This window comes from Culex pipiens, chromosome 2, assembly GCF_016801865.2.
Source record: "Culex pipiens pallens isolate TS chromosome 2, TS_CPP_V2, whole genome shotgun sequence".
Lineage (NCBI taxonomy): Eukaryota > Metazoa > Arthropoda > Insecta > Diptera > Culicidae > Culex > Culex pipiens.
Window position 1 is genome coordinate 189,867,809 of NC_068938.1, and position 26,955 is coordinate 189,894,763.

Genomic DNA, 26,955 nt, shown 5'->3' on the forward strand with positions numbered 1-26,955 from the left:
GACGGTGACTTCAGGAAACAGCATGCGTGTCAGATCTTTGGCGACATTACATTTTTAATCTAAATGGAGCACCCACCGTCGAACAGCTTTTGCTTTTTCTACAATGTATTTGTTATGGAGCAAACTGTCGAAAATTTTTCGACGGTGGGTAGTCCATTGATGTAAAATTACATCATAAAAGAGGTAATATTCAACCTTCCAAAATTACACCTTCAAAATTTACACAATTTTTTACTGTGCAAGATCGCGACTAAAATATTGAGCAAATGCATTTGTTATTTTTTATGACAATCAACCATACACATTTGATTAAAATAAGGTCGCAGAATTTAGTTTAATATTAAAAGTAATAAAATATAAATAAAACAAAAAAAAAACATGTTCGTGATTAGAATGCCCGAAGTCCCATGCAAACTTTTGGCTAACTTCGGATAATAGAGTCAGGACTGTAATTCTAAGCTGTAATAAATCTTAATTGAATTAGAGTTAATTCATGAAAACTTGACTTGATTTATCAATGTATTTTATATCACTATAACCAACCACCTTCTCATTTTATAGGAAGCAAACAGCAAAACAGCTGTCTTCAAGTTCTTCGATCATCATTGAACTTGAAAAAATAATAAATAAAAACAACTACACTGCACTCGCAAGCTGAACCAACAGCAGGAAAGAAACCGGCATCGCCGGTCGTCACCGAACCTCCTCAAGTCCGGTGCCGACACACCTCAGCAAGCTTGCAAATCGAAAGCGAAAACTCGTCGAACCGGCCCCCGTGTCGCCCAAAAGCTGCAAAAAATTACCTTTTTTTGCTGCAGATATTTATTCTTAGTGCACGCACAAGTAGACATTGCAGCAACGTCGTTGACGTAGTCGTTCAGGTCGCTTTGCTACGTCATTTCTACGTAGAACGTACACTCAAACAAGGTTCTCAGACATGGTTGTCAGTATCAATGATATTTCATGATTTTTTGTCGAAGATCTCTTGTTTGAGTATAGCTGTTGTATGGTCTCGACAGCATCGAGCTATCAAGTCTACGGAATAAATCTGAACAGCAAAAAAAAGCTCGCTCACTCAGAATCCGTGAGCAAATAATGACGGGGCAGAATGCGGTAGCCCCCGGAGCGACTCCTCAGATAGCTGTACGTACAGCTGCTGTTGACGCTACCGAACTTGTTGCAATCTAGATTGACGGTTCGTCGTATGAGTTAGTAGTTCAGGGGTGCCTAAACTACAAACCATGCGATCGCATTGGAAGTAACACCTCATGAGGGAAGCACTCATTAATTACAGGCTGTACTCCTTATAAGTAATTCCATCAACCTCCACAGCCATAAACGTTTTAACTTCCCAGCCAGCTAATTGGAATTGTAACACTTGTACTAACTCGTGCTCCGTTCCGTTCTCTCGTTATTACGCAGGTCGACGCACAGCCGGCTGGTGAAAGGAAACTCCGGATTGCTCGAAAAGGGTGAAGCTGTTCGAACAATGCAAGGCCACGAGAATAACGGCTTCCAGGCGGACAGTCCCTCGATACCGGGCCAGTTCCGGTGGAGCACGGTCATCGAGAATGGCGTCATGGTGGACGGTCCGAAGCAGCGACGAAATTCCCGCGGCACCGATTCGGTGACCAACAACAGCTCGACCACGACGTTGGACCTGCGGGGGACGGAACCGGACGGGGAGTCTGCGGAAGGGAGCCCAGGGCGTGACCAGTGGGGCAAGGGTATCGAGTTCCTGATGTCCTGCATTGCGATGTCCGTAGGGCTCGGCAATGTGTGGCGGTTTCCGTTTATTGCGCTGGAAAACGGAGGGGGAGCGTTCGTGATTCCGTACATTATCGTGCTGCTGCTGGTGGGCAAGCCCGTGTACTACATGGAGATGATCATCGGGCAGTTTTCGAGCAGGGGAAGCGTCAAGGTGTACGATTGCGTGCCGGCGTTGAGAGGTAATTGAAAAGGGGATATGAGGGTTTTGTTAGGGTTAAAACAATATTTTCTCAAATTGACATTTTAGGGGATCAGCATAACATTCCTTCGTGCACCTTAAGTTGGTTGACGTTAAATTACAGCTTTGAAAAGACGAACTCCTAGTAAAAAAAAGTTAAATGAACAAAGAGTTGAAATGTTGATGATGTAAATTTACCTGTTTTTAATATGATTATAATATAATATTATTAATATGAAATATTTTGTAAAAATAGAATAGCAAACGAAATGATGTATGTGTTCTCTGCGCTTACGTTTTTTAGGTTTAGGGATTTTTTATGATTCCGCGGATTTCCGTGAAATTCCGCAAAATTCAATTTTTCAACCAATTTTTGATCTTTAAAAAGCTTTAAAAAAAATTAGGGTTGGAATTTTGTCTTTTTTTATGTGACTTTGCCAATGTTTTTTAAAATGTCATGTCAAATATGACCCCTTAAACTTTGGCTATAAATTTTACTAACATTTCCTATAAAAAGAAGCATGCAGTAATTTTTGTAGTGTCCCAGACTATGCCTCTACGCATTTTTTTACAATTTAAATAATAATGGTGCCATTCTATAGCAGAAAATATGAAAAAAACAAGCAAACAATTGAAAAGTGACTGTAAAACCATGAAAAAATTAGATAGGCAAAATGTATTGATAGGCCAAATACTACCAAAAACAAACTTAAACTAAACAAGATAAATGCAAATTAATAGACTAAAAATAAAACAAGAAAAACATAAAACAAGAGAAGTAAAGTTTTTCGTAGAACAAAAGTTGCTCAAATGACATCCTGAACATGGGAAAAATAAAAAAATCTAAAAAAAATTGGGCAGTAGAGGGTTAACGTAAAATCCCGTGAATTATAATTATTGTAAATAAAATATGAAAGTAGCTTGATGTATATGAACATTCTTTAAACTTAATTTTATTTTGAATTATTATTTCTTAAAATTTCATGCTGATACTTTCAAAAGAAACCTTTAGGCTTTTATTTTTTAGTTTGGGCCATAGATTGAAAATAAATCCTTTAGCTTGAAGATTTTTTTTTCTAAAATTTCATTTATGCTTTGCAAATGTTTGACGACAGCCTTACTGTTATGATATGTAAAGCCTTAAGTGATGCTTATTGCATTAAATTTTACGTAAATTAAGCTTGAAACAGAACATTTAGTTTTTTGAGCAAGTTTGGAAAATTAAATAATAAAATGTATCTTTCATGACCAAAATAAAATAGCTTTCACTGCAATTGGATTGTTTTTTTGAGCATAAATCCAGCATGATATGGTTAGTTATTTATGTCATTTTAATAAAAATTAAGATTCTTTCAAATAAATTATCATTTTTTTTTATTCAATGAAACATCGTTTTTCTGTAACTGCTAAAACAGTTTATTAAGAGATTTGATGATACGTTAGATTTTACCCATAATTGTTAAAAAAGTAATCTCTTGTTTACATTTCTAAATTATTATGGAAATATTAAGAGACTGACAATGTTTTGTGAAATTATATGCTTTGGCAGTGAAAATTTAAATTTTGAGCGTGACAAATCACTGAGAGTAGTTGTTTTAATCAGTTCCTGATGATTTTACATCTGAAACAAAGTAAATAATTAAAACGATGTGTAATGTACTTTTTTTCGTAAAATTGCATTAACATTAAAAAGACTAATGACAGTTAATTGTTTTTTGGCACAAAATGTGAATCAGAAAAATGTGTAACTTTGCATCATAATCCTGTGATTTTTTTTTTCCTTTTTCATGTTTTTTTTTGTTTTTAACAGTTCAATCCCAATCTACAGAAATAAATTCACCAAAATGGACCATTCCCCAAAATTGCATTATTTCCCAGAAATGTTGATTAATGAGAGTAGTGAAACTCCTAGAGATTCATGAAATTTATGAAATTTGAATGATTTGAAGATATCATAATGAAGAGTAAATTTTTAGAATAATCATGAACGTCATAGAGTTACATTTTTTTGTATGATTTAATGAATGGGTTTTCACGAGAACTATAAAATTACCAGCTTATAACCTGAGGGTTGTTGAGCAATAAAAGTAAAAAAGTAATGTAAAGTAATAAATTATTTAAATTTAATAGGAAATTACTCTTCCTTTCATGATTTAAAGATATCAAATCAAAGGGTAAATTTTTACCCGAATTATGATATTCATGAAAATTTTCCCATCTTTTTTATAAGATCAGAAGATTTGATTGAACCAAACTGAAATAAAAACCCGATTTAATATCAACAGAGGTGAAATAGAGCCTTTCTTACAAAATGATGAAACTCCGACAAATATATTGGTGCAATTAATTTTTCAAAAACAAAATAATACCACCAAGTGAGAATTTAACCTAAAGCTTGGAGTCTTTTAAGGCTAAACCTCGAATGTCATTTTTTTTAATTTCAGAGGTACATTATGGGTCACAAGATAATTATATTTAATTAAGAAAAACATATTGAATTGACATTATTAGAAAAAAAATAAAGGGTACTCAGTCTTTAATGTTAGTCTATGATTAACTTAAAAAATATGTATCGATATTGCACTTTGTCGATCTATTATGATAAGCCAGAAAGAACACTTTCACGCGCAGCGTAAAAAGCGCAAGCGGAAATGTGCTGGAGTTTATGCTTCGGCTTTACGACTTGTCGATCTTTCGAGCGAGAACGAGCCAGGACTTCGAATTTGATGTTCAGTATATGATTCAGTATAAAACGAAAAATTTAATAGGACAAAAAAGGGTAGAAATAAGACGTAAAACACTAAAATGGCTATAACTCTGGAAATAAATTTTGGAAAAGGTTCAAATTTTGGGCCCAAGCAGTTTAAGGCGCATGTTTTCGAATGGCTTTTTGTTTGAAACTGAATTCTTTTAATTTGATAGTGATATCTGTAAAATAGTCTAAAAAATACCTCTAAAAATGGCTTTGACCACATTTACTGGTCGAAAATTGTGAATCGAAAAATAAAATGTTCGTCTCCGACCCCACGGCTACAAATCTAAAATTTAAAAATTGTGGGTTTTACGAGCGGTTTTCCAATGATGGAAGACACAAATTTTAAGAGCGGATATAGACATCGCTCAAGTATTTCAGAAAAGGAGCTCTAAAAAATCAGACTTTGAGTTCCGGGTTTCGGGCCAAAATTCAATCGAAAGAGCGCATCAAAACCTTCAATTTAGTATTAGGATTTTTTTTCTGGGACGATTCTTCGCCGTGCACGAATTTTTTAAGATTTCTGAGAAAGGCGTTTTTCCAAAAGCAAACCTTAAACCTTTCTTTTGTAAGAAAGGCAAAAAACGAAAAAAAAATACAGTACAATATTGTTTTTTTAAATGGTTCTGATATTTTTTGTAACTTTGCAAAACATAAGGTATTTCTTTGTAGAACTTTAAACAGTTTTACAAAGAAATGCCGTATGCCAAAGTCAGAAAAACATATCAAAGCCGTAGAAAACAATATAAATTTTGCAGTTATTTTGTTTTGGTTCATATCTTTGAATGTTATAAATAGGGGGAATCTTCATGAATATCACCTTTAAGTAGCTCAGAAAAAATAATATAAAAAGAACTTTAAATTTAGTCTAATATGAATTGCAGAAACTTTTAATTCACAGAAAAATTCAACTCAATTTTTCAGTTCAGTACTGCATTTTCCATCTTTATCTATCAACATTTTATTTGAAATAAAATCGGACCGGTATTTCTTAAGATTTTCATTAACCTTTTATTTCAAACACGATCCTGACTAAAGAGTGACAAACTATAGAAATATGAAACAGACTTTTTGGAAATTGCAATATGCAATTAGATAGTTTAATTTGTTAAGAAACATTTGAAAAGACTAATCTGTGATATATACAAAAATAGAACTGAGGATAATCTTTCTTTGCAACGAATTTAATTTAAAAATCGAGTTTATTGCGTGTTGTAGAAATGTAAATTTCAGATAATATTTCAAAATAGTTCTATTTAAATTCCCGCAACTGTACATTTTGTAAATTTTCCAAAAATTCTCCGTTTCCCCGAAAAAAAATCTACCCTTCTCCCTGCCCACCAACAACTCAATTAAACCCCCTTGAAGGCATCGGTTACGGCCAGGTCCTCTCGATCGCGATCGTGTCCACGTACTACGCCTCGCTGATGGCCACCACGCTCAAGTATCTGTTTGAGTCGTTTCAAAAGATCCTTCCGTGGGCCACCTGCGACGAACGGTGGGCCGGGTTCTGCATCCCATCGGGCGGAGCTGGTTCCTCCGCTGCCGGCGGTGATGCTTTGAACTCCACGATTACGGCCGCGGCGCTGAGCGCCTCAAATGCGACGTCCGCCGTGATGAGTTCCTCGGCCGAGTTGTACTATAGGTAAGATTTTTGGAGTGAGGTGTTTTGGTTTAATTCTCTGGCGGTGGTTCTCTTGGTGGTTCTTTCCTCTTAATTCGGTATCTAATCTGGTAACTAATTTAAGTCACTTACGATTTATGTGCACTCTTACTAATCCTTATCAACGCAAATCCGGAACCAAAACTCCCCCAGGTATTGGCTACGGGGAACTGTACATGATCTGCGTACTAATCACGTACTACTCGTCGTTGATGGCCCTCATCGGGCGGTACATGTGGGACTCGTTCAAGAGTCCCCTGCCATGGGCTCACTGCCAGCCGGAATGGGGCACCGGATGTGTGCCGGCCACGGCCCGGCAGTACGCGGCCAATGGGACCGTTGAACAAATGAGCAGTTCGGAACTGTACTATAAGTAAGTTTGGGGTGAAGCGGTTTAGTGTCAATGTTTGTGGTGAATTTGTGTTGGTTTTCTATATGTTATTGATTGTCATGTAAAGTCTGTGTGTTTTGTAAATCAAAGTTTAACATGAAAAAAGTAATTCACCTAAAATTTAAATAATAACATAAAAAGCGATTTTTGTATTAAAAATTAGATGTTTGTGAATACAATTCCATTTCAATACATTTCAATAAAATTGTAAAATATTTATTTCCAGTGCAACTGTTGTTTTAAATATTTCATTCCATTTGAAAATCTGTCAATTTACATCAAATAATTGAATTTATTCATACATGAATTTATTAAAATGATATCAATTTAGTAAAGATTTTATTTAATTCAAAATTCAATATTTGCATATTGCATGTCCCTACGCAAAAAAAATCAAGTATAAAAATTAGCTTTTTTTAATGATTTTATGCGGCCTTTTCAAATGTTGCCCCAGAAAAGGTGAAACAATTTTTAAAATAAAATATTTTTTCCTGAAAACCAATCAGTTGTTGTAAGTTTCAGACTGTCAAACATTGCTAATTATCTGAAAATCGGAGAAAATCTGGAATCTGATTTTGAAAAAGCTAAATCAAATAATCACTCATTATCTAAATATCAAAACAACATTAAACCTGGTCAAAGGTCAACGCATATTTAAATAAATGAAACGATTCATGAAAAAAAAATGTCAGAAAAATTATACAAAAAATGGCTTAATTTTTTAAAGAAATTCAAATTTGCTATTAAAAAGTAATTTAGTGAAATAAGTAACATTTTTTTCAATAAAAAATGCCCTTATTTGCCCATTTTAGAAAAAAATGTCTTTGAAAAGCTGAGAAAATTTCTTACATTTTGCTATTTCAAACTTAAGGCCTTTGGTTGCTGAGATGTGGTCATGTAAAGATTAAAAAAAAACAGGATAAATGTGATTTTCTCAGTGTTATCCAATTAGCCCTTGTTTTTTGATCACCGATATCTCGGGAACTAACTTATTAATTATTTTGTCCCTTTTGATATGTTAGGGTTAATCTTGCTTTTTTTATAAGGATCAGAAAATTTCACGAGTGTTTCATTATTTTTAGTTGAAAATTGGACCATAATTCCCGAGAAATCGAAGATAAAAAAAACAAGGGCTAAAAAAGCAACAGCGAGAACATCTTTTTTTTCTTTTTTTGGTATCTTGTATGGCCTTATCTCAGCAACCTCTTTTCAACTATGTTCAAAAAAGCAAAATGCACACAGCAAAAAATCCGATGGTAAAATCGCATGCAAAAGCATGCACATCACCTTCGTCAAAATAAACACTTAATATTACACACTGCATGTACAATTTTTCTACTCACAAAAAAAAAGTTGCAACCGACGGGATTCAAACCCAGCACCAACAGTAAGGGCTGGCGCCTTAGCCCGCTCGGCCATCAGACCGATGAAGAATTGAAAGGATAAACGCATATATGAGCTTGACATTTCGGTCAAGTAGGTTTCCCATACTGATGGGCTACATATTTCAGGGTGTAATATTACATAGAATTTCATAAAATAATGCAACATTTATTTTACACCCAGGCCTTTTACACGCAGCTGGATTACTACTTTATTTGCTGTGCAGGAAATATTCTCAACTTTAAAAATTATTTTTTCAAATATTGGAAAAATGGCACTTTTTTCAAAAAATGAAAAACACTTTATCAAAATTATGTTTTATAATTTTTTTCATTATTTAAGATTTGAAATGAAAATTTTTTTTTGAATTTTTTTCAAAAATCACTATTTTGCCCAAAATTATTACTTGGTCAAAGATTTTTTGCCCATTTAGGAATTTTCTGAAAATAGGGTAAAAAAATGTATTTTAATTTAAATAATCAGCAAAAGATACTCATGAATACTTATCAACTTGGCCGGAAACACCAAATCGATCAAAAAAATCCTTCAAAATAAAGAGATTTAATAATTTTCACATGCCTATTGTATTTCCAGCTGCCAAATTTGTATGGAAATTGATTTTATCAAACCGATGATGCGGAATTACTTCTTTGGGCATACGGAAAATATCCAGAAAGTTTCATGAAAACATGAACATTTGAAAAATAGTTCCAAATGACACACAGAAAATTACTTCTAATATTAACATATTAAAATAAAATGTCTTGAAACGATAACAATTAAGAAAAAAAACAAATCATTTTAACATTTTCATTTTATTTCGAATCTTCAGTTTGAAACGGATATTCCATAAAATTTGCTTATTGTTCCAATACAAAATATTTAATATTATTAAAACATGATTAAGGATTTTCACAATGGCGTAACTTCAATAGATATTCCCATAATTTTGAAATGAAATTAAAGAAAAATAGGTCATCATTAATATTACTTTCTTTTTAAACACTTTCAGGCCTGATGGGTCATATATGACCCAAAAATAAAATAAAAAAATATTTTTTTGAAAATTCAGGCTTGAAAGGGTTAAAGACCAGTACCAGGGCTTGCGAAATTTCGACTTTGTTTGTGATAGCTGACAGAACACTCCAATCATCTTCACCACGACAACCTGATTTTAACATTCTACTTTCGTTCGTTTCACACACAAAGGAATGAGTGCTACGCAAAGTTACTCACACAATCATTGACTTCCCTCCAGGAGAAAAATCGCTTAGAGAGCGGTCGTTTGACATTCTACCGAGATTCCGATCATCTCTCCAATGATAGCAATCATATGATTTCTGTCACCACGCAGCATACACTAGGAAGAGAGAGACAAAAACGAGAGAAAGAGAAAGAGCACATTGTCTCGTTCGGGCGGCTGCTTGAGTGGTGCTCATTTTTCGTTCGTTTCGTCTTCGTGTTAACGTTCATCGACCGTCGCCAAGAAATGACGGTCATGATAGGCGTTGTGTGTCAGCGATCAAATATCGTTTTGGGAAATGATCGCTGACAGAAAGTTTTATCGAATATCGAGCAGTCCCGTTAAGTGGTAGATCTCTTTTCAAGCATTGACCAGTACACATATTTTTAAATATTTTTTTAGTGAATAGACTTTTTTCTGATAAATTCAGTGAAAAAAATAAACTATCATTAAAACCTGACAATATTATTAAAAAATGAGGAAATTTAAAGAAAGTAACTCTCATTTGACAAGTAAAGAACTATAAATATTTTCTCGAAGTCATGCAAATACAACGTTATATTTCAAAAACTTAAAAGAAAGTATTTTTTTATTCTTTTATATTTTTGGGTGATGGTTTATGGTTTTGTTTGTTTTTAGGTTTTTTTTTGTTTAAAATTTATTACAACTATCAAATCATTCCCATTTACACTTCTCCCCTCAGACGGGTCGTCCTCAAGGAGCTCGACAACATCGACGACGGCATCGGCCTCCCAGACTGGCAGCTAACCCTGTTCCTCTGCCTGTCATGGTCCATCGTGCTCCTCGTTCTTATCAGAGGTAATTCAGCTCAACCGCAGTTTACGATGTTTTCCCACTGCATCACAGCACTCTTATCACAATGTGCTTCTTTCTTTCAGGTGTAAAAAGTGCCGGCAAGGCCTCCTACTTCCTAGCCCTGTTCCCGTACCTGGTCATCACGATCCTGCTGGTTCGTGCCTGTACCCTGCCGGGGGCCATCAACGGTATCATATACTTCCTGAAGCCCCAGTGGGACAAGATTCTGGATCCGAAAGTCTGGTACGCCGCCGTCACGCAGTGCTTCTTCTCCCTCTCGATCTGCTTCGGCAACATCATCATGTACTCGTCGTACAACAAGTTCCGCCACAATGTCCACCGGGACGCGACGATCGTGACGACGATCGACACCTTTACCTCGCTGCTGGCCGGGTGTACCATCTTTGGGATTCTGGGCCACCTGGCGCACGTGGTCGGAAGTGACGACGTTGGTTCGGTGGTGAAGCCGGGAGCGGGGTTGGCGTTCATCTCGTATCCGGAGGCGATCGCCAAGTTTGACGTGGTTCCGCAGGCGTTTTCGGTGCTGTTTTTCCTGATGTTGTTTGTGCTGGGGATCGGGAGTAACGTGGCCATGACTTCGTGTGTGATGACCGTCATCAGGGATCAGTTCCCGAAGGTGAAGAACTGGCAGGCGGCTACGGTGATTGCGATTTGTGGAGTTGCGCTGGGGTGTATCTACGTGACGCCGGTAAGAAACTTTAATGTTTTCTACAAAATTAAAATATTAAGTAAAACATGATTTTTATGTAATATTTTTATGTTGAATCTATTATTTTAACGAAGGCTATCAACTGCAAGGATTTTATTGTGCCTCGAGGGGGAATGGCTACGGCAATTTTTGTTAATGCTATTTAAATATTACTCGAAGGATTAACTGATTTGAACAAATCATTCTATTGTTAAGGATAATTTTGAAGACTTTTGTAATATTTGTTTTGAAATATAAGATTATAGACATCTAAATAACATCGAATTCTTATCAGTTTTTGAACATGAGATTACCAATATTTTGCTGCTATCAGAGAGTTTTTATTTAAAAATCTATTTTTCAAATGAAAATAAAATAATTTGAACGCAAAGAATTTTTGACTGAATATTTCAAACCATGAAAATACCTACCAAAATGATTTTGATAATAAATAATTAAAAATTTCATCATACACTAAAATCCAACGATCCAAATCAGTTAAAACGATATTATGAATTAGCTAGCTGTTTCTCGGCCATGACTCAACGAAGAAAGACGACGTTTACTTGCGATTTGAACAGATGTCTGGAAAACAGTTTTTATAAATTAAACAATTACACTTCTTTATTTTGGAATTAATTTCAAAAAATAGCAGTTTCTTGAAATGATTCCATAGCATTTAAACTAGAAGCTCGAGCTGTTATTGTTTGGAAATTTTGAGATTCTGAATTCAAGAAATGGGAGCTGTGTTATCAGTGTTCAGTTTGAACTTTTATTTCAAAACGAATACTATTTTTAATACAATTGTTATTTTCATATGTGTTTTACCACGATTTTGATCAGAAGAAATCATTTAAATAATTTTAAGTTTTTTTTAAATTTTAAGTATTTTTTATTAGAAATAAAATTTTTGAACTAACACACAATAATTCTTGAAAATCATTGAAATTACCCATGAGAAAAAAAAAGACATTTTATATCAAGTCTAAAAATCTATGAAATTTAAAAAAGAAAAAATATTTATTTGTACTTTATTAGAATGCTGGTTGCTAAAATACAAACTCTAAAAATTAAAATTTTGTTGAAAATAAGTGTTTCTTAGTGTCATTTAAAAAGTCCTCATTTTTTATCTCAAGATATAAATGCCTCTGTGCTCTCTTGTACTAAGCTTGCTGGTTTCCTATCAAGCTAGCATAAGAGAGCACAGAGGCATCGATATCTCGGAAACTATTGGTTTAATTTTCAATATTAAAAAAATCTTCTGTAAAAATTTTTGCTTCTTTCCACGAAAATTTTTTAAAATTTAAAAATCTAGCTGATAAGTCCAACATAAGTGTTTAGCCCTTTCAAAACGTTACACATGATTTGAACATTATAAAATTCTGGAGAGTTTTTTGAAAAGGTCCAATAAACCAAATTTTCAGTGTTTGCTTTTTGGGTGTTTTTTAATACCCCTAACTCAAGGTGGTTTCAAAAACACCCAAAAAGCAAAAACTGGAAATTTGGTGTATTGGACCTTTTCAAAAAAAACTCCAGAATTAAACATTATGTTCAAAAAAAGGCCGTTGCAAATATTTTTCAAGTTTTTGCCGTGGGTTGAAAAATGAGGTTTAATTGGACAACACTAAAAAAATACGCTTTTCACAAAAATTCAACATTAATTAAAAAATATCACTAAAAATGCCTACAACTTGAAAATAGCGAACTCTTCATTCGTTTTAAGATGTGCTTCTAAAATGGTTTTTAAAATTTTGTTTAACCGTATTTTGGATTTTGAAAATAACATTTTTGTTTTCAAAAATTCATATCTCCAGAACTAGATTTTGAATCATCCTAAATTCTAGCACAAAAGATACTTTTTTGAATCCCCTAAACAATATCCAAAATTATAAAAATGAAAAAATAAGTATTTTGGAAATAAAAATACGGTATGTTTTCCTTATTTTTAAACCAAAATTTTTAATCATAACCTACACCATTGCAGAAGACACGATCTAAAAATCCGTTAAGTTTTTCTCAAGATACAGATTTTTGAACATTAACATGCCCATTTTGTTTGACCCTCAAAATGGTATGGAGACTTGTATGGAAACACCAATAATGCAAAATTTCTTTATTTGACATATGGAATGCATAGACAAAGTGGCATCCAAATAAAAAATAATCATAGAAAAGTTGATTTGTAAAAACTTAGAAAACATTTGATCAAAAATAAAAAAGGAATTAAATTGTACGCAAACCTTGGTTTATTTTGATATTTCTTTGAAAAAGAAAAATTAATAGAAACATTAAAATATTTATCGGATTTCTCATCAATATGCCTTAAATGACTGCAAACAAGGGTCAACGAACGAATCTTTGCCGACTGGAGCACGCAACCATTCACGAGCGAACGCGACTCGCTAGCTGCCAGCTGTTTGGTCAATCGCTTCACACAGCGTAACAAATAGGTAGGTACTTCGTGAATCTAGTAAAATACCTGCCAGCGCGGCGCTCTTTTGGCCTGCACTACCAGAGTTTGCAGTAATTAAAATTTGACGTGGAGGAAATTGCTGGCAAATGTGTCTTTGATGTTGCGATATCAACAAAATTTCAAAATGTTTTTGATAACATTGATTTTAAGCAATTTATTATATGATCAAAACAAAGCCGATCGCAGACTACTTTGCGTCAGCTTTGAGCAACATTAGGTTTTACGCCGACTCGATTTTTAGATTAGAAATTTGACAGCTTGGCTGCACTGTTTACATTTTTTGCACGTGTGTCTCAGTGAAAACGTGTGTGCGTGTGCGCTTGTGACGTCACGCTGTAAAACCTAATAGCGCAATCGGTCTCTCTGAGTCATTCGTTGTACTACCTGCTTGAAAAAGAGGGAGAGAAAAAAGAGAATATTCAGTAGCGCTTGGTGCGGAACTGACAAACGGTAGGAGTGGATCAGAGCAGTTTTGCTTCGCGTTCGATTTGTGCTCACGAGTAACTTGCAAACTTTTTTCAACACTCTAAATGCTAATTTCAGATACTAAAAAAGCCATTGAGTAATAGGGTTAACATTTTTTTTTTAAATACTCCAAGGTTATACTTAGATGTATCTTTAAAATTATTTGCACTATTTAATATTGTGTTTAGTTTTCAAGATGCCTTCAGCATGGTTTTTGGAGCAATTTAAAAAAAAAAGTTAGAAATCTAAAAAATTTGGGTATGGAATCTACTGTTTGCAAATTATGTCATTTTAGGCATTTAGAGGAGAAATTTGAAATAAATTCTAATTTTAATTAAACCTTTTTCCTTGCATCAAACAGGGTGGTCAGTACATCCTGACGCTGGTGGATCACTTTGGCGCTTCCTTCATTGCGCTGGTGCTGGCCATCGCCGAGCTAATTGCGATCGGCTGGATCTACGGCGTGGATCGGCTCTGCAAGGATGTGGAGTTTATGCTCGGCCATCGGCCCAACCTTTACTGGCGACTTTGCTGGCGCTGGGTTACGCCACTGCTGATGACTGCGATTTTGATCTACAATCTGGTGACGCTGCAACCGTTGACGTATCAAGGTTACGTGTACCCGACGATTGCTTATGGTAAGTTATATTGTTGAGCTTGATTTTTTAAAGAAACTAATAAGTATATTTTTTCAGATCTTGGTTGGTGCATAGCTGCACTTGGCTTACTTCAGCTGCCAATCTGGGGCATCTACGCAATTTACAAACAGGAAGGAAAAACGCTTTCAGAGGTAATTACTATTGTTTTTTTCTTCATCAGAATCAGAATTTTAACACAAAACTATTTCTTTCAACAGAAAGTGATGAACGCCTTCCGACCAACCCGGAACTGGGGTCCGATCGATCCCACCCTCAACCAAGAGTACAAAAAGTTCATCCATCAGGAGTGATCGATCGATCTTCACATGTTCCAACCAACAAACCGGTGCAATATTCCGCTGCCAGAAACTTTATACAATAAAAAGACAATTGGCATTCCTAGAAATTAAACACAAACACAGTTTGGACAGACAAATCTCAACGAAGCTATTAAAAAAGGAAGAGGAAGGACGAGGGAGGAAGAAACAACTATTTGCCCATAAGTGCTACTAAAGTTAGTAACTAAAACAAAAACTAACAAGTATTAAGTGTACGAGTGAATTGTGATACCTTTTAACGAGTTTTAATTTATTGCATTTTAATAAAGTGTAACATAAGTGAACAATTTTATTTCCACCTTTAATAAAACAGAGTGAGATACCACAAAAATAAATCCAAAACTTCAGAATGTAAAAGGCTCCACTTGGTGGTCATTCAAGGCACTGATTCTTCGTTCAAGGTTTCGCCTCGCGGGAGGGATTGCCTTCGATCAGGGAAGCGGCCTCGTCGCAGGCCACAAAGATAAGGCGTCCCTTGGTGGGATTGACCCGTGCCACCGGCAGGGACTGGTCGTTGTCAACCAGGATTCGCTGAAAAAAGAAGTTAAATTTAAGGATTTTGATTGTATGAGAGAAAATCAAATAGCAAACCTTCAAGATCTGAGCCTTCCCCGCTCCCTGCGCTCCAAACAGGCAAACCTTGGCGCTGTTGATCAACGGGTAGGTCATCGTAACTCGCTTTGGCGGGGGTTTCGGCGAGTTCTCAATCGGCGCAATCAGCACCGTCTTCTCCTCGAGCAGTGGATGCTCCGGAAAGAGCGACGCCGTATGACCATCGGGACCAATTCCCAAAATCAGCAAGTCAAACGAAGGCACTTCCGTGGAACCCTCCTTCTGACCGAAGGCCTTCCGGATGGTCTTCTCGTAGTCGACGGCAGCATCGGTGGCACTCAGCTTGCAGTTCACCGGGTAGAACGCCGTTTTCGGAAACTTGGGATAGTTGTCCAACAGGTCGCGCTTGTACACTCCATAGGTGGACTCTTTGTCGTCCTCCGGAACGATCCGCTCGTCGCAGAAAAAGATCTGCCACTTGCTAAAGTCCGACCGAAGGTCGTGCATTCCCTCGGCCAGAATGGTGGCCACGGAGCCACCTGTCGGAAGATAGATTTAGATTACAAACAGCACTAAAAAAACAAGCATTACCTGAAACGCCCAGCCGGAAGGTGTCCTGCTTGGCCAGCGTTTCGTTGGCGAACTTTTCCAGCAGGCCCAGCAGCTCGTCACAGACGGCGTCCCCGACCTGGTAGAAATCCAACGGTGCGGACATTTTGGGCGGAAATTCGTACGGAAAATGCACAAAGTTTGGAATAAATTTGTTTTGGAAGAGAGCGAAGCAGGCGACGACGACCGACCGGTCAACTGAATAACGAACGATGAATGATGTCAGCAGCGAATAATGTATTGTCGATTCAAAGAAAAATGGCCATCTCGCCGGCGACGGGGCATCTTGTTCTTCTCCGCGCCAGCCTAAAAACTAATGTTTCTGAAACAAAACATCAAGGATTTCGAGTAGCTGTGATGAAAAACTGTTGATTTTCAAGCAGTTAGGCAGATTTCATGCAGTTTTTCGTTGTTGTTTTGCAAACCCCTAAGGTTTTCATGCAGATTTTTGTTGACAAAATATTTTTTGGTTTGATTTTCGAGCTGCGCGGAGAAGAAACCGACGGAGCCTTTGGACACGTTTCATTTATTCGGCAATAAGCAAAGCTGTGCACACAACTGACGCGAGTCGTGTTTGTTCGTGTGATGCATTGCGTGTTTTATAAACAAAATGTGACAGCAAGGAATGGACTGGCGAAAGTAGGGTTGGTGAGAAACGGAGATTGCACACAAGTTGCGTTTGTTGCGTAGGAGATTGAATACGAGTTAATATATTTGAAGGCATCGCTGAACAAAAATATATTTTTGAGACTGTCCTGCCCCTTGTGAAAATGCAATAAAAAACGGAATTTGGCAAATTGCGGGGAACAATTTATTGACCCAGGAATCAGGGCATGAGCATTTTCTTTATATTTTCAATTCCTTCAATTTAATTCCTTTTTGGTTTTGGTTTTGGGTCTACGGCGCCTTTGGCGAAGCATCAATTTGGCGCCCTCACAAATTTACCAGCATTATGATGTTAAATTTCAATGATTGCTTCCACGAGATTTTTTATTTAATTGCTGATTCTTTCAGTTTTAAAATTATTATGAAATAGGCTGAAATGATAATTTGCTATTGTAATAAATTGACCGAATTTTTTTTAGGTTTAAAAAATCGATCATGACAGCAAGATTTTCCTTTTGAATTTTTTTATATTTCTTTCCAGATTGATGCACATAATCGAATGCTCAATAATGTTGAATTGGGTACTAAAGCCCTATGTCAATTTATATGTACAACGGTAAAAAACACGATTAAAAACCATTTCTGATCACTTTTTTCATTTTAATGCGACATTTTTTTTTTTTTTTTTGACAAGACAACATTTTTTTGATGGATCAACTATGGTCCCCTTGGAACGAGCAGTCAAGTAGGAGCTTTTCTGTCAAGAAGGACCGCGAGGTAAATTTTTCATAATTCATTTAAAAATCCATTTTAAACTCTTTGTGGTCGTACAAAGGGTCATTGTACTCAGAAAAATAAGCTTTATCGCTGTAAACAATAATATCACCAATCTAAGCTTCATTTAAGGACCCAATTGTGCATAAACTTGGTAACACAATATATGCCATTTCGTCATGAAACTATTATTTTTCCTGTCATTCTCAAATGACGAAACATCCTGCTTTTCTCTACCAAAAATAACAGAATCGAAAAGTAACATTTTTCAAAACAAATGCAATAGTTCTACTTTTAAGCACTGAAATGAATGCTGAAAGTTGAACTTTTTTGGTTTTGGTTTCTTTCAATGACAAAACAAGTCGAACAAACTTTTCTTCATTTTTCAAACAAACGAGACTTTTATTTTCTAAATACAAAAATACAAAAATACAAAAAATATAAAAAATATAAAATGACCAAAATGACCAAAATGATCAAAATGACCAAAATGACCAAAATGATCAAAATGACCAAAATGACCAAAATGACCAAAATGACCAAAATGACCAAAATGACCATAATGATCAAAATGACCAAAATGACCAAAATGACCAAAATGACCAAAATGACCAAAATGACCAAAATGACCGAAATGACCAAAATGACCAAAATGACCAAAATGACCAAAATGACCAAAATGACCAAAATGACAAAAATGACCAAAATGACCAAAATGACCAAATGACCAAAATGACCAAAATGACCAAAATGACCAAAATGACCAAAATGACCAAAATGACCAAAATGACCAAAATGACCAAAATGACCAAAATGACCAAAATGACCAAAATGACCAAAATGACCAAAATGACCGAAATGACCAAAATGACCAAAATGACCAAAATGATAAAAATGATCAAAATTACCAAAATGACCAAAATGACCAAAATGACCAAAATGACCAAAATGACCAAAATGACCAAAATGACCAAAATGACCAAAATGACCAAAATGACCAAAATGACCAAAATGACCAAAATGACCAAAATGACCAAAATGACCAAAATGACCAAAATGACCAAAATGACCAAAATGACCAAAATGACCAAAATGACCAAAATGACCAAAATGACCAAAATGACCAAAATGACCGAAATTACCAAAATGACCAAAATGACCAAAATGACCAAAATGACCAAAATGATCAAAATGACCGAAATTACCAAAATGACCAAAATGACCAAAATGACCAAAATGACCAAAATGACTAAAATGACCAAAATGACCAAAGTGACCGAAGTGACCAAAGTGACCGAAATGACCAAAATGACCAAAATGACCAAAATGACCAAAATGACCAAAATGACCAAAATGACTAAAATGACTAAAATGACCAAAATGACCAAAATGACCAAAATGACCAAAATGACCAAAATGACCAAAATGACCAAAATGACCAAAATGACCAAAATGACCAAAATGACCAAAATGACCAAAATGACCAAAATGACCAAAATGACCAAAATGACCAAAATGACCAAAATGACCAAAATGACCAAAATGACCAAAATGACCAAAATGACCAAAATGACCAAAATGACCAAAATGACCAAAATGACCAAAATGACCAAAATGACCAAAATGACCAAAATGACCAAAATGACCAAAATGACCAAAATGACCAAAATGACCAAAATGACCAAAATGACCAAAATGACCAACATGACCAAAATGACCAAAATGACCAAAATGACCAAAATGACCAAAATGACCAAAATGACCAAAATGACCAAAATGACCAAAATGACCAAAATGACCAAAATGACCAAAATGACCAAAATGACCAAAATGACCAACATGACCAAAATGACCAAAATGACCAAAATGACCAAAATGACCAAAATGACCAAAATGACCAAAATGACCAAAATGACCAAAATGACCAAAATGACCAAAATGACCAAAATGACCAAAATGACCAAAATGACCAAAATGACCAAAATGACCAAAATGACCAAAATTACCAAAATTACCAAAATGACCAAAATGACCAAAATGACCAAAATGACAAAAAATAACTTTGGTTTTGGGTTGAGATGTCGAGTTTCTTTCAATGGCAAAACAAATCAAACACGCTTTTCTTCATTTTACAAACAAATGAGACTTTTATTTTCCATGTTTCCGCGCATTGACGAACACATTTTCTCCGCCGGTTTTTGCAATCACTTTAGGATCAAATTGTATGCTAGCGCGTCTTCGTCGTGTGTATGTTACTGTGAATGTGAATGGTTTTTTATTTCTATTTTCTTCCGATGGAAAAGGTGTGCAGCACAATCTAACTTCGAGGGGGTGGGCGGGGGAAGAAAGTTTCTATTGTGGGCTCGCTTAGAGTGAAGAAATATATTTACAAAATACCTTCCAACGGTTGTGTGGTGCATTGAATTTAAGTGCGTTTTTTTTATCCTTTTCTAATGCGCTAAGATTTTCGAATACTTTTGTGTTTTGGGATTTTTGGGGGGAGAGATTTGCGTGATCTAATCACTTTTTGAGAAATGCGACAGACTGCGTGTGTCTTCAAGAAGAGAGAGTTTTCTTTTTTACAGATTATTTCTACAACTAAAACAAAGAGAAGGTTTCTCAATAAATTAATCAACAACTTGCCGTATATCAACTAGGGCTAAAACGTAGGTCATGTGTGGGTGTGTTTGTGTGTGTGTGTGTGTGTGTGTACAAAATTCGGTTAGGTTGGTAATCATCATTGACAGACTCTTTGGAGTTTTGAGCCTCTCTCGTAAGAGTTTAGTTTCTAGTTCTATTCTTGGTTGATGCTGTACGTGTCTTGTTAAACTAAATCCGCTACTGACTGGCTGAGTAATTCTTGGCTATTGGTTATTTCTGCATGTGTTGTGACTGGCATTAAAGTAAGGAGAAGAACAACGATGGATTGAGGATTTTGTGCTCCGGAGGGGGGAAAAACTTGAAGTGACTAACAATGCTATTAGAATTAGTGTCGTATGTTTGCTTAAACTTCACATCTACGTATTTTTCAGCTTGAATTAGCTCTCTTTCTGCCAGCTGACTCGCTCAACTAGTCTTTGATCAATTGTTGGTTGAGATTAGCTTTTGAAAAGAAAAACCGTTATTGCACTTGCTCCTATTTCTACACCAACAGATTCAAATCAGGACCCGAAGCCAACCCCGGTACTAATCCGGTGACTTTAGCTGCTAGGAGAAACGATCAACTAAGCGCCGCCTTCCAGCAGGCCCCTAAAAAGTCCTTACGAATGTAGTTAAACTAAAATTAGTAGGATGTTTTTATAACCTCACTTCCCGTACTTCGTCGCGGCGGTTCCTTCGCGTATTCTGTGTGGTATGATTAATTTGACTAGCATAGATACTTCTTCTTAGGTTTCATCGGTTTAGTCCGTCATTTTGGGCCGCCGACCGAAGTTCCGTTTGTACCGGTAGCGCCGCCGGGCCCGGTGCCGTTGCCGTTGCCGACCTGCGACTGCGACAGCTGCGGGGTGGTGGAACGGGACGAGACGAGGGCGGCCCGGGCGCTGGCCGCGTGCTTCTGGAAGGCGTTCTCCGCGCGGGAAGTGCCGCAGACCTGGGGAATAGGAGAGGAGGGAAAATTATTTATATTGATTTTTTTTTAAATATTGGCATTACTTTTAAACTTATAATTATAATATAATCTCTTGTAAAACAGTACGGATGCGACGGATTTTGAATTTTCGGAGAAAATAGCATTCAAAGTTCCCCTAAAACATGTGAAAAAAAGTATTCAAATAAACCATTTTGCATTGTTAGTTTCTTCATACAAGTCACCAAACAAGTTTGAGGGCTGTCCATAGAAAAGTGCTACGATAATATTCCAAACCCTCGAGAAGGGATTATCTGATCGATTTGGTGTCTTCAGCAAAGTTGTAGGTTATCGGTAGGACTATTATGAAAAAAAAAACAGTTACAATCTTCTAAAAAATACTATTTTTTTTCAAGATAATTTCTTTTAATAAGAATACTCAATTTAGATAAACCGATATTGACCAAGTCATGATATTTTAAAAAAAATGTGTCTTTTGTTATTTTAAATCGAAAAGTGGTTTTGTAGCCATTTGTCAAAAAAATCGTCTTTTTTTTATTTTTTCAAAAATAGTTTCCATCCGTGTAAGTAAGTATTCGAAGAGCTGAGAAAATTCTCTACATTGGGGTCTTAAAATTAGGCTTAAATTTGTGATATTATTGTTCACAACGATAAAGCTTATTTTTCTGAGTACAATGACCCTTTTTCAAAATTTTCAAAAAGGAACTTCGCAAGGAGGACCCTTGACAGAAAAGGTCCTTCTTGACAGCTCGTTCCAAAGGAACCATAGTTGAACAATCGAAAAAATGTTGTCTTGTCAATTTTTTTTTTGCATTAAAATGAAAAAAAGTGATCAGAAATGGTTTTTCATCGTGTTTTTGTACCGTTGTACATACAAATTTACATAGGGCTTTAGGACCCTATTTGCCTTTTTTGACATTGTTGTTCCGAGCTTTGTTTATAAAGAATTAGTATGATTTAAGCCCTACACAAATTTTAATTTTTAACATTGAAAATAAATATGGTTTTCAAGATATTTATCATCGATTCAAAATTGAGGGTCAATATGACCATTTATGACCACTTTTTTCATTTGTGACGCAAAAAAAATAAAGACAACATTTTACGACGGATCAACTATGATCCCATTGGAACAAATTGTCAAGTAGGATGCTTTCTGTCAAGAAGGGCTGCGAAGTTTTTCTTTATAAATTGAATTTAAAAATCAATTTTAAATCCTTTGTGGTCGTACAAAGGGTCATTGTACTCTGAAAAAATGTTAAGGCCCAATTAGGCTATTACAAATTTTATTTTAAGTTTTTGTCCCCCCCCCCACCCCCTTCAAAGTTGGCCCGAAAAATCAGGGGGCAATCTTTTTTCTTAAAAACTTCAAAATTTCAATGGAAATTTAAGTGCAATCAGCTGTAATCAATTTTAAATGCGTTCTCCTGCTTTTAGAATCATTTTTTGCATGTTTTGGATAATTTCAAAATCATTTAATTTTTTTTTAATTTTCGATGTTTAATATCGCAAAAAGTTTTTATTTCGCTAAAATTTTTGTTTTCGTCAAATCTCACTTTGTTTGAAAACTAATGATAGCAAAACAACTGAACTAAGGTAAAATTCATTTAAATACACTTTTTCCATGCAAATGTTGAAACTATGGCTTGTTATTTCAATATTTTAATTTTTTGCCGACACTATGAGGAGGACTTTTATAACAGACCCGAGCATTCCGAGCAACGATGCTATGGGAAGGTCTTTCTGGTTAACACACAAAATCACTCACACACAGTTATTTTGCTCCACTATTAACTCGATCATTATATAGAAATGGCTTTTTCACCGCAAAAAAATAAAACCTTATTCGAAAATTTTAAACACAATCCACCCGACGCCGTGCCTTCCGATCAACGATGATATAGGAAGGTCTTTGAAAATCACAAAAAAAAAACACTTTTCACTCCGAATATTTTTTTTACGACCACGCGCTTCCTTTGCCAATTATGCACTGATGACGCTGCATTTTCAGAGGGAAATTCTCTCCTCGCAGCACACAATTCACGACAAAAATGCGAAACCAGTTGCAAAGTAACCGCCGACCTTACAAGTCGCATTCTCAACGCCAGTCCGCAGTTTGTGTGCGCGTCGCCGCTTTTTTTAAAATGTGCACCGTAGACAAAAACAGTGTGGTTCTGGATTTTTGTCAACTCCAAAGAGAGATGGCTGAAGAAGAAACAACAGATGAAGAAGATGAAGATGTCATAAAGGCAAAATATTATAAGAAAAAGTGTTGTGAGATAACTTCAAAATCCCTGGAAGAAGAGGACGAAGATAAACTTGAAGAACTTGATAATTCACTCTTTAAATATTCCGCTAAATATTTGAAACATAGACAGAAATCGTTAGAAAAAAGGCATGGTAATAATTATTGAAGTGATTTTAAACTCTGTAATCTTTCCTCTTTCACTATCCACCTTGAAGAGATGAATGCACAATGGTGTAAAGTCTCTATAATAAAACTAAAAAAAAAAAAAAAAAAAATGCGAAACAAAAGGCACACAAAAAAAAATCACTTTTCACTCCGAATCTGTTCGAACGCGCATCAGTTGATAACGGAAAGTCGGATCGGAGCGCTCTTTGTTGCGTTGGGTTCGTATAAGCCCAAGGAAGGTTTTTACTCTAATTAGCTGACACTTTGGCCACTCTGGAACCGATTCCGGAAAATCTGCAGATTGTATGGGAAATGTTTCCTAAAATCAAATTCTAATCACAGGAGGCTGAATAAGCAGAAAAGTTAAAAACGTCAGGAAACTTAAAAAGGGCAGGACAAAGTTTGCCGGGAAAAGCTTGTTTATTATAAACGCAGGAAAATGCATTTTAAATTGTGTTCAGCTGATTGCACTTAAAATTTCATTAAAATGTTAAAGTTCGATTCCACCTACCTGATGGTGCTGATCCCAGTCCTTGTGCTGACAAAAGGACCCACAGTACCGCGCCAGGTTGCATCCGGAGCAGGTTTCGTTCGCCTTACGGCCACAGTTCCAGCAAGCCTGCAAAACCAAAATCAAACCTGAAATTAGTTGAACAGCCCACACAACCAAAAACAAGTAATACTAACATTCTGACTGCCAGTGACTCCCCCTCCACCACCTCCCCCGGTACTTCCACCCGTCGGCCCATCCAGCACGCCGTCCGGATCGGCCGCACCCCGGTGAATCTCCGCAAACATCTTCTCCATCTTGAGCCGCTCCTGGGAGAACATTTCGATGGTTCGCGCCTCGGCGGCGGCCACCGCCCGCTGGATCTCGATCACCGCTTGCCGTTTGACCTGCAAAAGTGTTTAGATTAATTTCATTGAATTTGAGGGTTAAGATGGGGTCCTCACCTGATTCACCGACTCCTCGGCGTTCCGCCGAAACTCGGCAATCTTCTCCTCCGTCTGGCGCTTAATGTCCGCGATCGAGCTGTCCTGCTGCTGCTGGTGCAGCTCCCGGCTGGCGGCCGCGTGCGTATCGATGCCCCGCTGCTGCAGGATCGAGATCGCTCGCTTGGTCTTTTCGACCATCGCCGAAATGCACGTCAGCATGGTGTGAATGTTCTTCCACTCTTCCTCACCACCACCTCCGCCACCACTCGCGCCGCCTGTGCCTCCCGTTGTGGAACCTGCTCCGCCAGCCCCGGAAGTTGCGCCCATCCCCGGCACGACACTACCGCCACTTCCCCCGCCCGGCGGGATTCTGGGAGGTCGGTGGCCGGATTCGCTCGAGGGTGCCCGCAGGTCACGCTCGTCCCGGTGAATGGAATGCTGCAGGGGGAAGAGGGATAACTGTGTGAGATTGGAAGGGTTAAAGCACAATTTATGGGCGTAGATTTTGCGGGAACTCACCAGTCCGTCGGAATGTGGGTGGAGTCCACCGTTCTGGTACTCAAACAGGGCCGGATGGCCCGGGTAGAGCTGCGGGGTTGACGAGGCGGCGGCCAACAGCAGCGACGGGTGGGGACGTTTGCTCGGCGGAAGAACGTAGTCACCCCACTCGGGCGGTCCCGCCGGATGTGTGTCGTACAAACTAAAAAAAGAGGTTTTTTTTTTAAATTAATTCTCTCAAAAAACATTCAGATAATGCTCACTTGTCGGAGGCCCTCCGCTTGAGGCTGAGTCCGTTGACGGCCGGTGCCGGGATTGGTGTAGATGAGCTGAAGCCCTCGTGCGAGGACAGGAAGATGTCGGCGGTGTCGGCCAGGTTCTGGACGTACTCCATGACGCTGGTTTCGTTTGAGCGGGCGTACTGTGAAGGGGACTGGAAGAAGAAAATAAAATTTTGAGTTCTGTTTCAATTTAAAGTAATTTCTAAAGAAAAGGTTTATTGTTTCTAAATAAAATTTTGTTTAATATAAATTCAAACTACTTAAACTACCTAATACCTTTGCTGAAAAAACCATCGACCATCGTGCCAGCTGGCACACAATAATGATGAAGTGATGTCAAAGCTAATTCTATTCCAGAGAGCTCAACCCGCCAAAACACACGAAACCAACCATCCCCACCCACCCAATCCAACGATGGAAAAGCTTTCGCCCAATCGTACACAATCCGTGTCGTCCTTCGTTTCAGGGAAAACAGAAAATGGCACTTAAAAACAGCACATGCACCTCATTCTGGCCCTGCGGGGGAGCCAACACACAAATCCATTCTGGAGGAATCGACCAGCAAAAACCAGACAAAAAATCCCTTCGGAATGAAACACCGTATTTTTGGAGTTCTGTCCAAATCCTGTGAGCCATCGTCGACCGTCCAGAAGAAAAGCGCATTAGATGACGAAAGCAAAAGTTTCAAAATTCCTTTGACTGAAGGATGACATAAAGGTTTAGAGAGTGTGAGGTCAACTGCGCAAAAAACAAGTTTATTTCATTTCCTAAATGCATTTTTTAAGTTTGAAAAGTCTCGCATGACAAAATGATCAAAACTATGATTTGTTGCAATACGTCGAAACAGCCATCGCGACCTCCGAGACTTCTCTGAAACAAACCAATTTTTTACTGTTTTTTTTTTCACTAAAGAGCATTTGAAGGATGTGCAAATAATCAAATCAAAGCATTTTTGAATTTCTGGAGTTTTTTTTTTTTTTTTTTTTTTTTTTGAAAAGGTCCAATAAACCAAATTTCCAGTTTTTGCTTTTTGGGTGTTTTTCAATACCCCTGACTCAAGGCGGTTTCAAAAATACCCAATAAGCAAAAACTGGAAATTTTGTTTAGTGGACCTTTTTAAAAAAAAAAAAAAAACTCCAGATTTGATAATTCGTTAATTGATCGAGAACCGATCGAAAAACAGTTTTGTTTACAACTGGCGCTTAGGACCTTTTGAAAACAAACTCGAGAAAACAAGACTTTTATATTTTTTTCTCACTTTCCAACTCTACTAGGAACATTTGAGATGGCAAGTGAAAACCTTCATTGAATTGCTTCTTACCAAATGGTGCAACTTACAATATTTGTCAATTTAGAAATGAAACTTTAACACAAAATTCACACATTCCATGAGAATTTTTATTTGACTAATGTTTTGTGCTGGCCTTTTGCATGAAAAAGTCTTTTTTTATCATTCATTTTTTGTACTTGAAAAAGTTGTTCAGATCGCCATTCCAAGCAACTTTGTAGAGGACACCAGAATCTATATATATAAAAAATTTCGACGGTTTTGTTCGAACGCGAATCAATTCAACGCGGAACGTCAGATCGAGGTGCTCTTTGTTGTGTTGGGTTCGTATAAGTCCAAGGAAAGTTCTTACGCCATAAAGTTACAATTTTGGTCACTCTGGAACCGATTCCGGAAAATCTGCAGATTGTATGGGGCAAGTTACATAAAATTACATTTTGATCACAGGAGGCTAAATAAGCAGAAATATTTAAAAACGTCAACAAACAAAAAAAATGCAGAACGAAGTTTGTCGGGTAAGGCTTGTTTTATCTAAAAATCTACGCCTTCTGCGATGAATTTTATCAAAAGCATCAGAGCAAACCTTCAAA

The 26,955-nt window shown here is 36.8% G+C and overlaps 4 protein-coding genes across 9 annotated transcripts in view; 1 reads left to right on the forward strand and 3 right to left on the reverse strand.

Annotated features, from left to right (window-relative positions):
• Positions 1 to 17,129, reverse strand: part of LOC120422931 (uncharacterized) — a 114,752-nt gene extending 97,623 nt beyond the window's left edge. Inside the window, exon 1 of the mRNA XM_039586510.2 lies at positions 17,125 to 17,129. The gene's annotated coding sequence lies outside the window, so the exon portion shown is untranslated. The remainder of the gene's footprint in view (positions 1 to 17,124) is intronic.
• On the forward strand, positions 1,430 to 14,871 carry LOC120422941 (sodium-dependent nutrient amino acid transporter 1). 2 transcript variants are annotated; one of them, XM_039586522.2, is made up of 7 exons: positions 1,430 to 1,949; positions 6,069 to 6,345; positions 10,084 to 10,199; positions 10,280 to 10,905; positions 14,205 to 14,481; positions 14,539 to 14,633; positions 14,700 to 14,871. In XM_039586522.2, exons 1-7 carry the CDS (start codon positions 1,490 to 1,492, stop codon positions 14,790 to 14,792), a joined length of 1,944 nt encoding a protein of 647 aa, XP_039442456.1. In that variant the 5' UTR covers positions 1,430 to 1,489; the 3' UTR covers positions 14,793 to 14,871. The 2 variants fall into 2 exon arrangements, with proteins under 2 accessions (XP_039442456.1, XP_039442457.1); XM_039586523.2 differs by lacking the exon at positions 6,069 to 6,345 and adding an exon at positions 6,517 to 6,736 and having other exon boundaries at positions 1,433 to 1,949.
• Positions 15,084 to 16,202, reverse strand: LOC120422942 (6-phosphogluconolactonase). Its single transcript, XM_039586524.2, has 3 exons — positions 15,963 to 16,202; positions 15,411 to 15,910; positions 15,084 to 15,350 (listed from the first exon to the last, which is right to left on the reverse strand). The coding sequence occupies exons 1-3, from the start codon at positions 16,084 to 16,086 to the stop codon at positions 15,216 to 15,218; spliced, it is 759 nt and encodes a 252-aa protein (XP_039442458.1). The 5' UTR covers positions 16,087 to 16,202; the 3' UTR covers positions 15,084 to 15,215.
• Positions 17,130 to 19,985: 2,856 nt separating the features above from the next.
• LOC120422940 (protein CBFA2T2) overlaps positions 19,986 to 26,955 on the reverse strand; it is a 164,114-nt gene continuing 157,144 nt past the window's right edge. For 2 of the 5 annotated variants that reach the window (XM_039586521.2, XM_039586518.2), the window contains 6 exons: positions 25,060 to 25,229; positions 24,818 to 24,998; positions 24,317 to 24,736; positions 24,050 to 24,259; positions 23,874 to 23,981; positions 19,986 to 20,952 (listed from right to left, as the gene is read on the reverse strand). In XM_039586521.2, coding sequence (XP_039442455.1) covers positions 20,770 to 20,952; positions 23,874 to 23,981; positions 24,050 to 24,259; positions 24,317 to 24,736; positions 24,818 to 24,998; positions 25,060 to 25,229 — 1,272 coding nt within the window. In that variant the 3' untranslated portion in view covers positions 19,986 to 20,769. Of the gene's footprint in view, positions 20,953 to 23,873; positions 23,982 to 24,049; positions 24,260 to 24,316; positions 24,758 to 24,817; positions 24,999 to 25,059; positions 25,230 to 26,955 lie in introns of all 5 variants that reach the window. The other 3 variants (XR_008212035.1, XR_005606188.2, XM_039586520.2) reach the window with 3 other exon arrangements.

What these genes read in the sequence shown, in the direction of transcription:
- LOC120422942 (XM_039586524.2), bottom strand. Translation starts at nt 16,086, where the DNA reads ATGTCCGCACCGTTGGATTTCTACCAGGTCGGGGACGCCGTCTGTGAC. An exon ending in CTTCCGGCTGGGCGTTTCAG is followed by an intron (nt 15,911 to 15,962) that starts GTAATGCTTGTT and finishes ATCTTCCGACAG; the next exon opens with GTGGCTCCGTGGCCACCATT. An exon ending in GGAAGGCTCAGATCTTGAAG is followed by an intron (nt 15,351 to 15,410) that starts GTTTGCTATTTG and finishes TTCTTTTTTCAG; the next exon opens with CGAATCCTGGTTGACAACGA.
- LOC120422941 (XM_039586522.2), top strand. Translation starts at nt 1,490, where the DNA reads ATGCAAGGCCACGAGAATAACGGCTTCCAGGCGGACAGTCCCTCGATA. An exon ending in TCGGCCGAGTTGTACTATAG is followed by an intron (nt 6,346 to 10,083) that starts GTAAGATTTTTG and finishes TTCTCCCCTCAG; the next exon opens with ACGGGTCGTCCTCAAGGAGC. An exon ending in GTACCCGACGATTGCTTATG is followed by an intron (nt 14,482 to 14,538) that starts GTAAGTTATATT and finishes ATATTTTTTCAG; the next exon opens with ATCTTGGTTGGTGCATAGCT.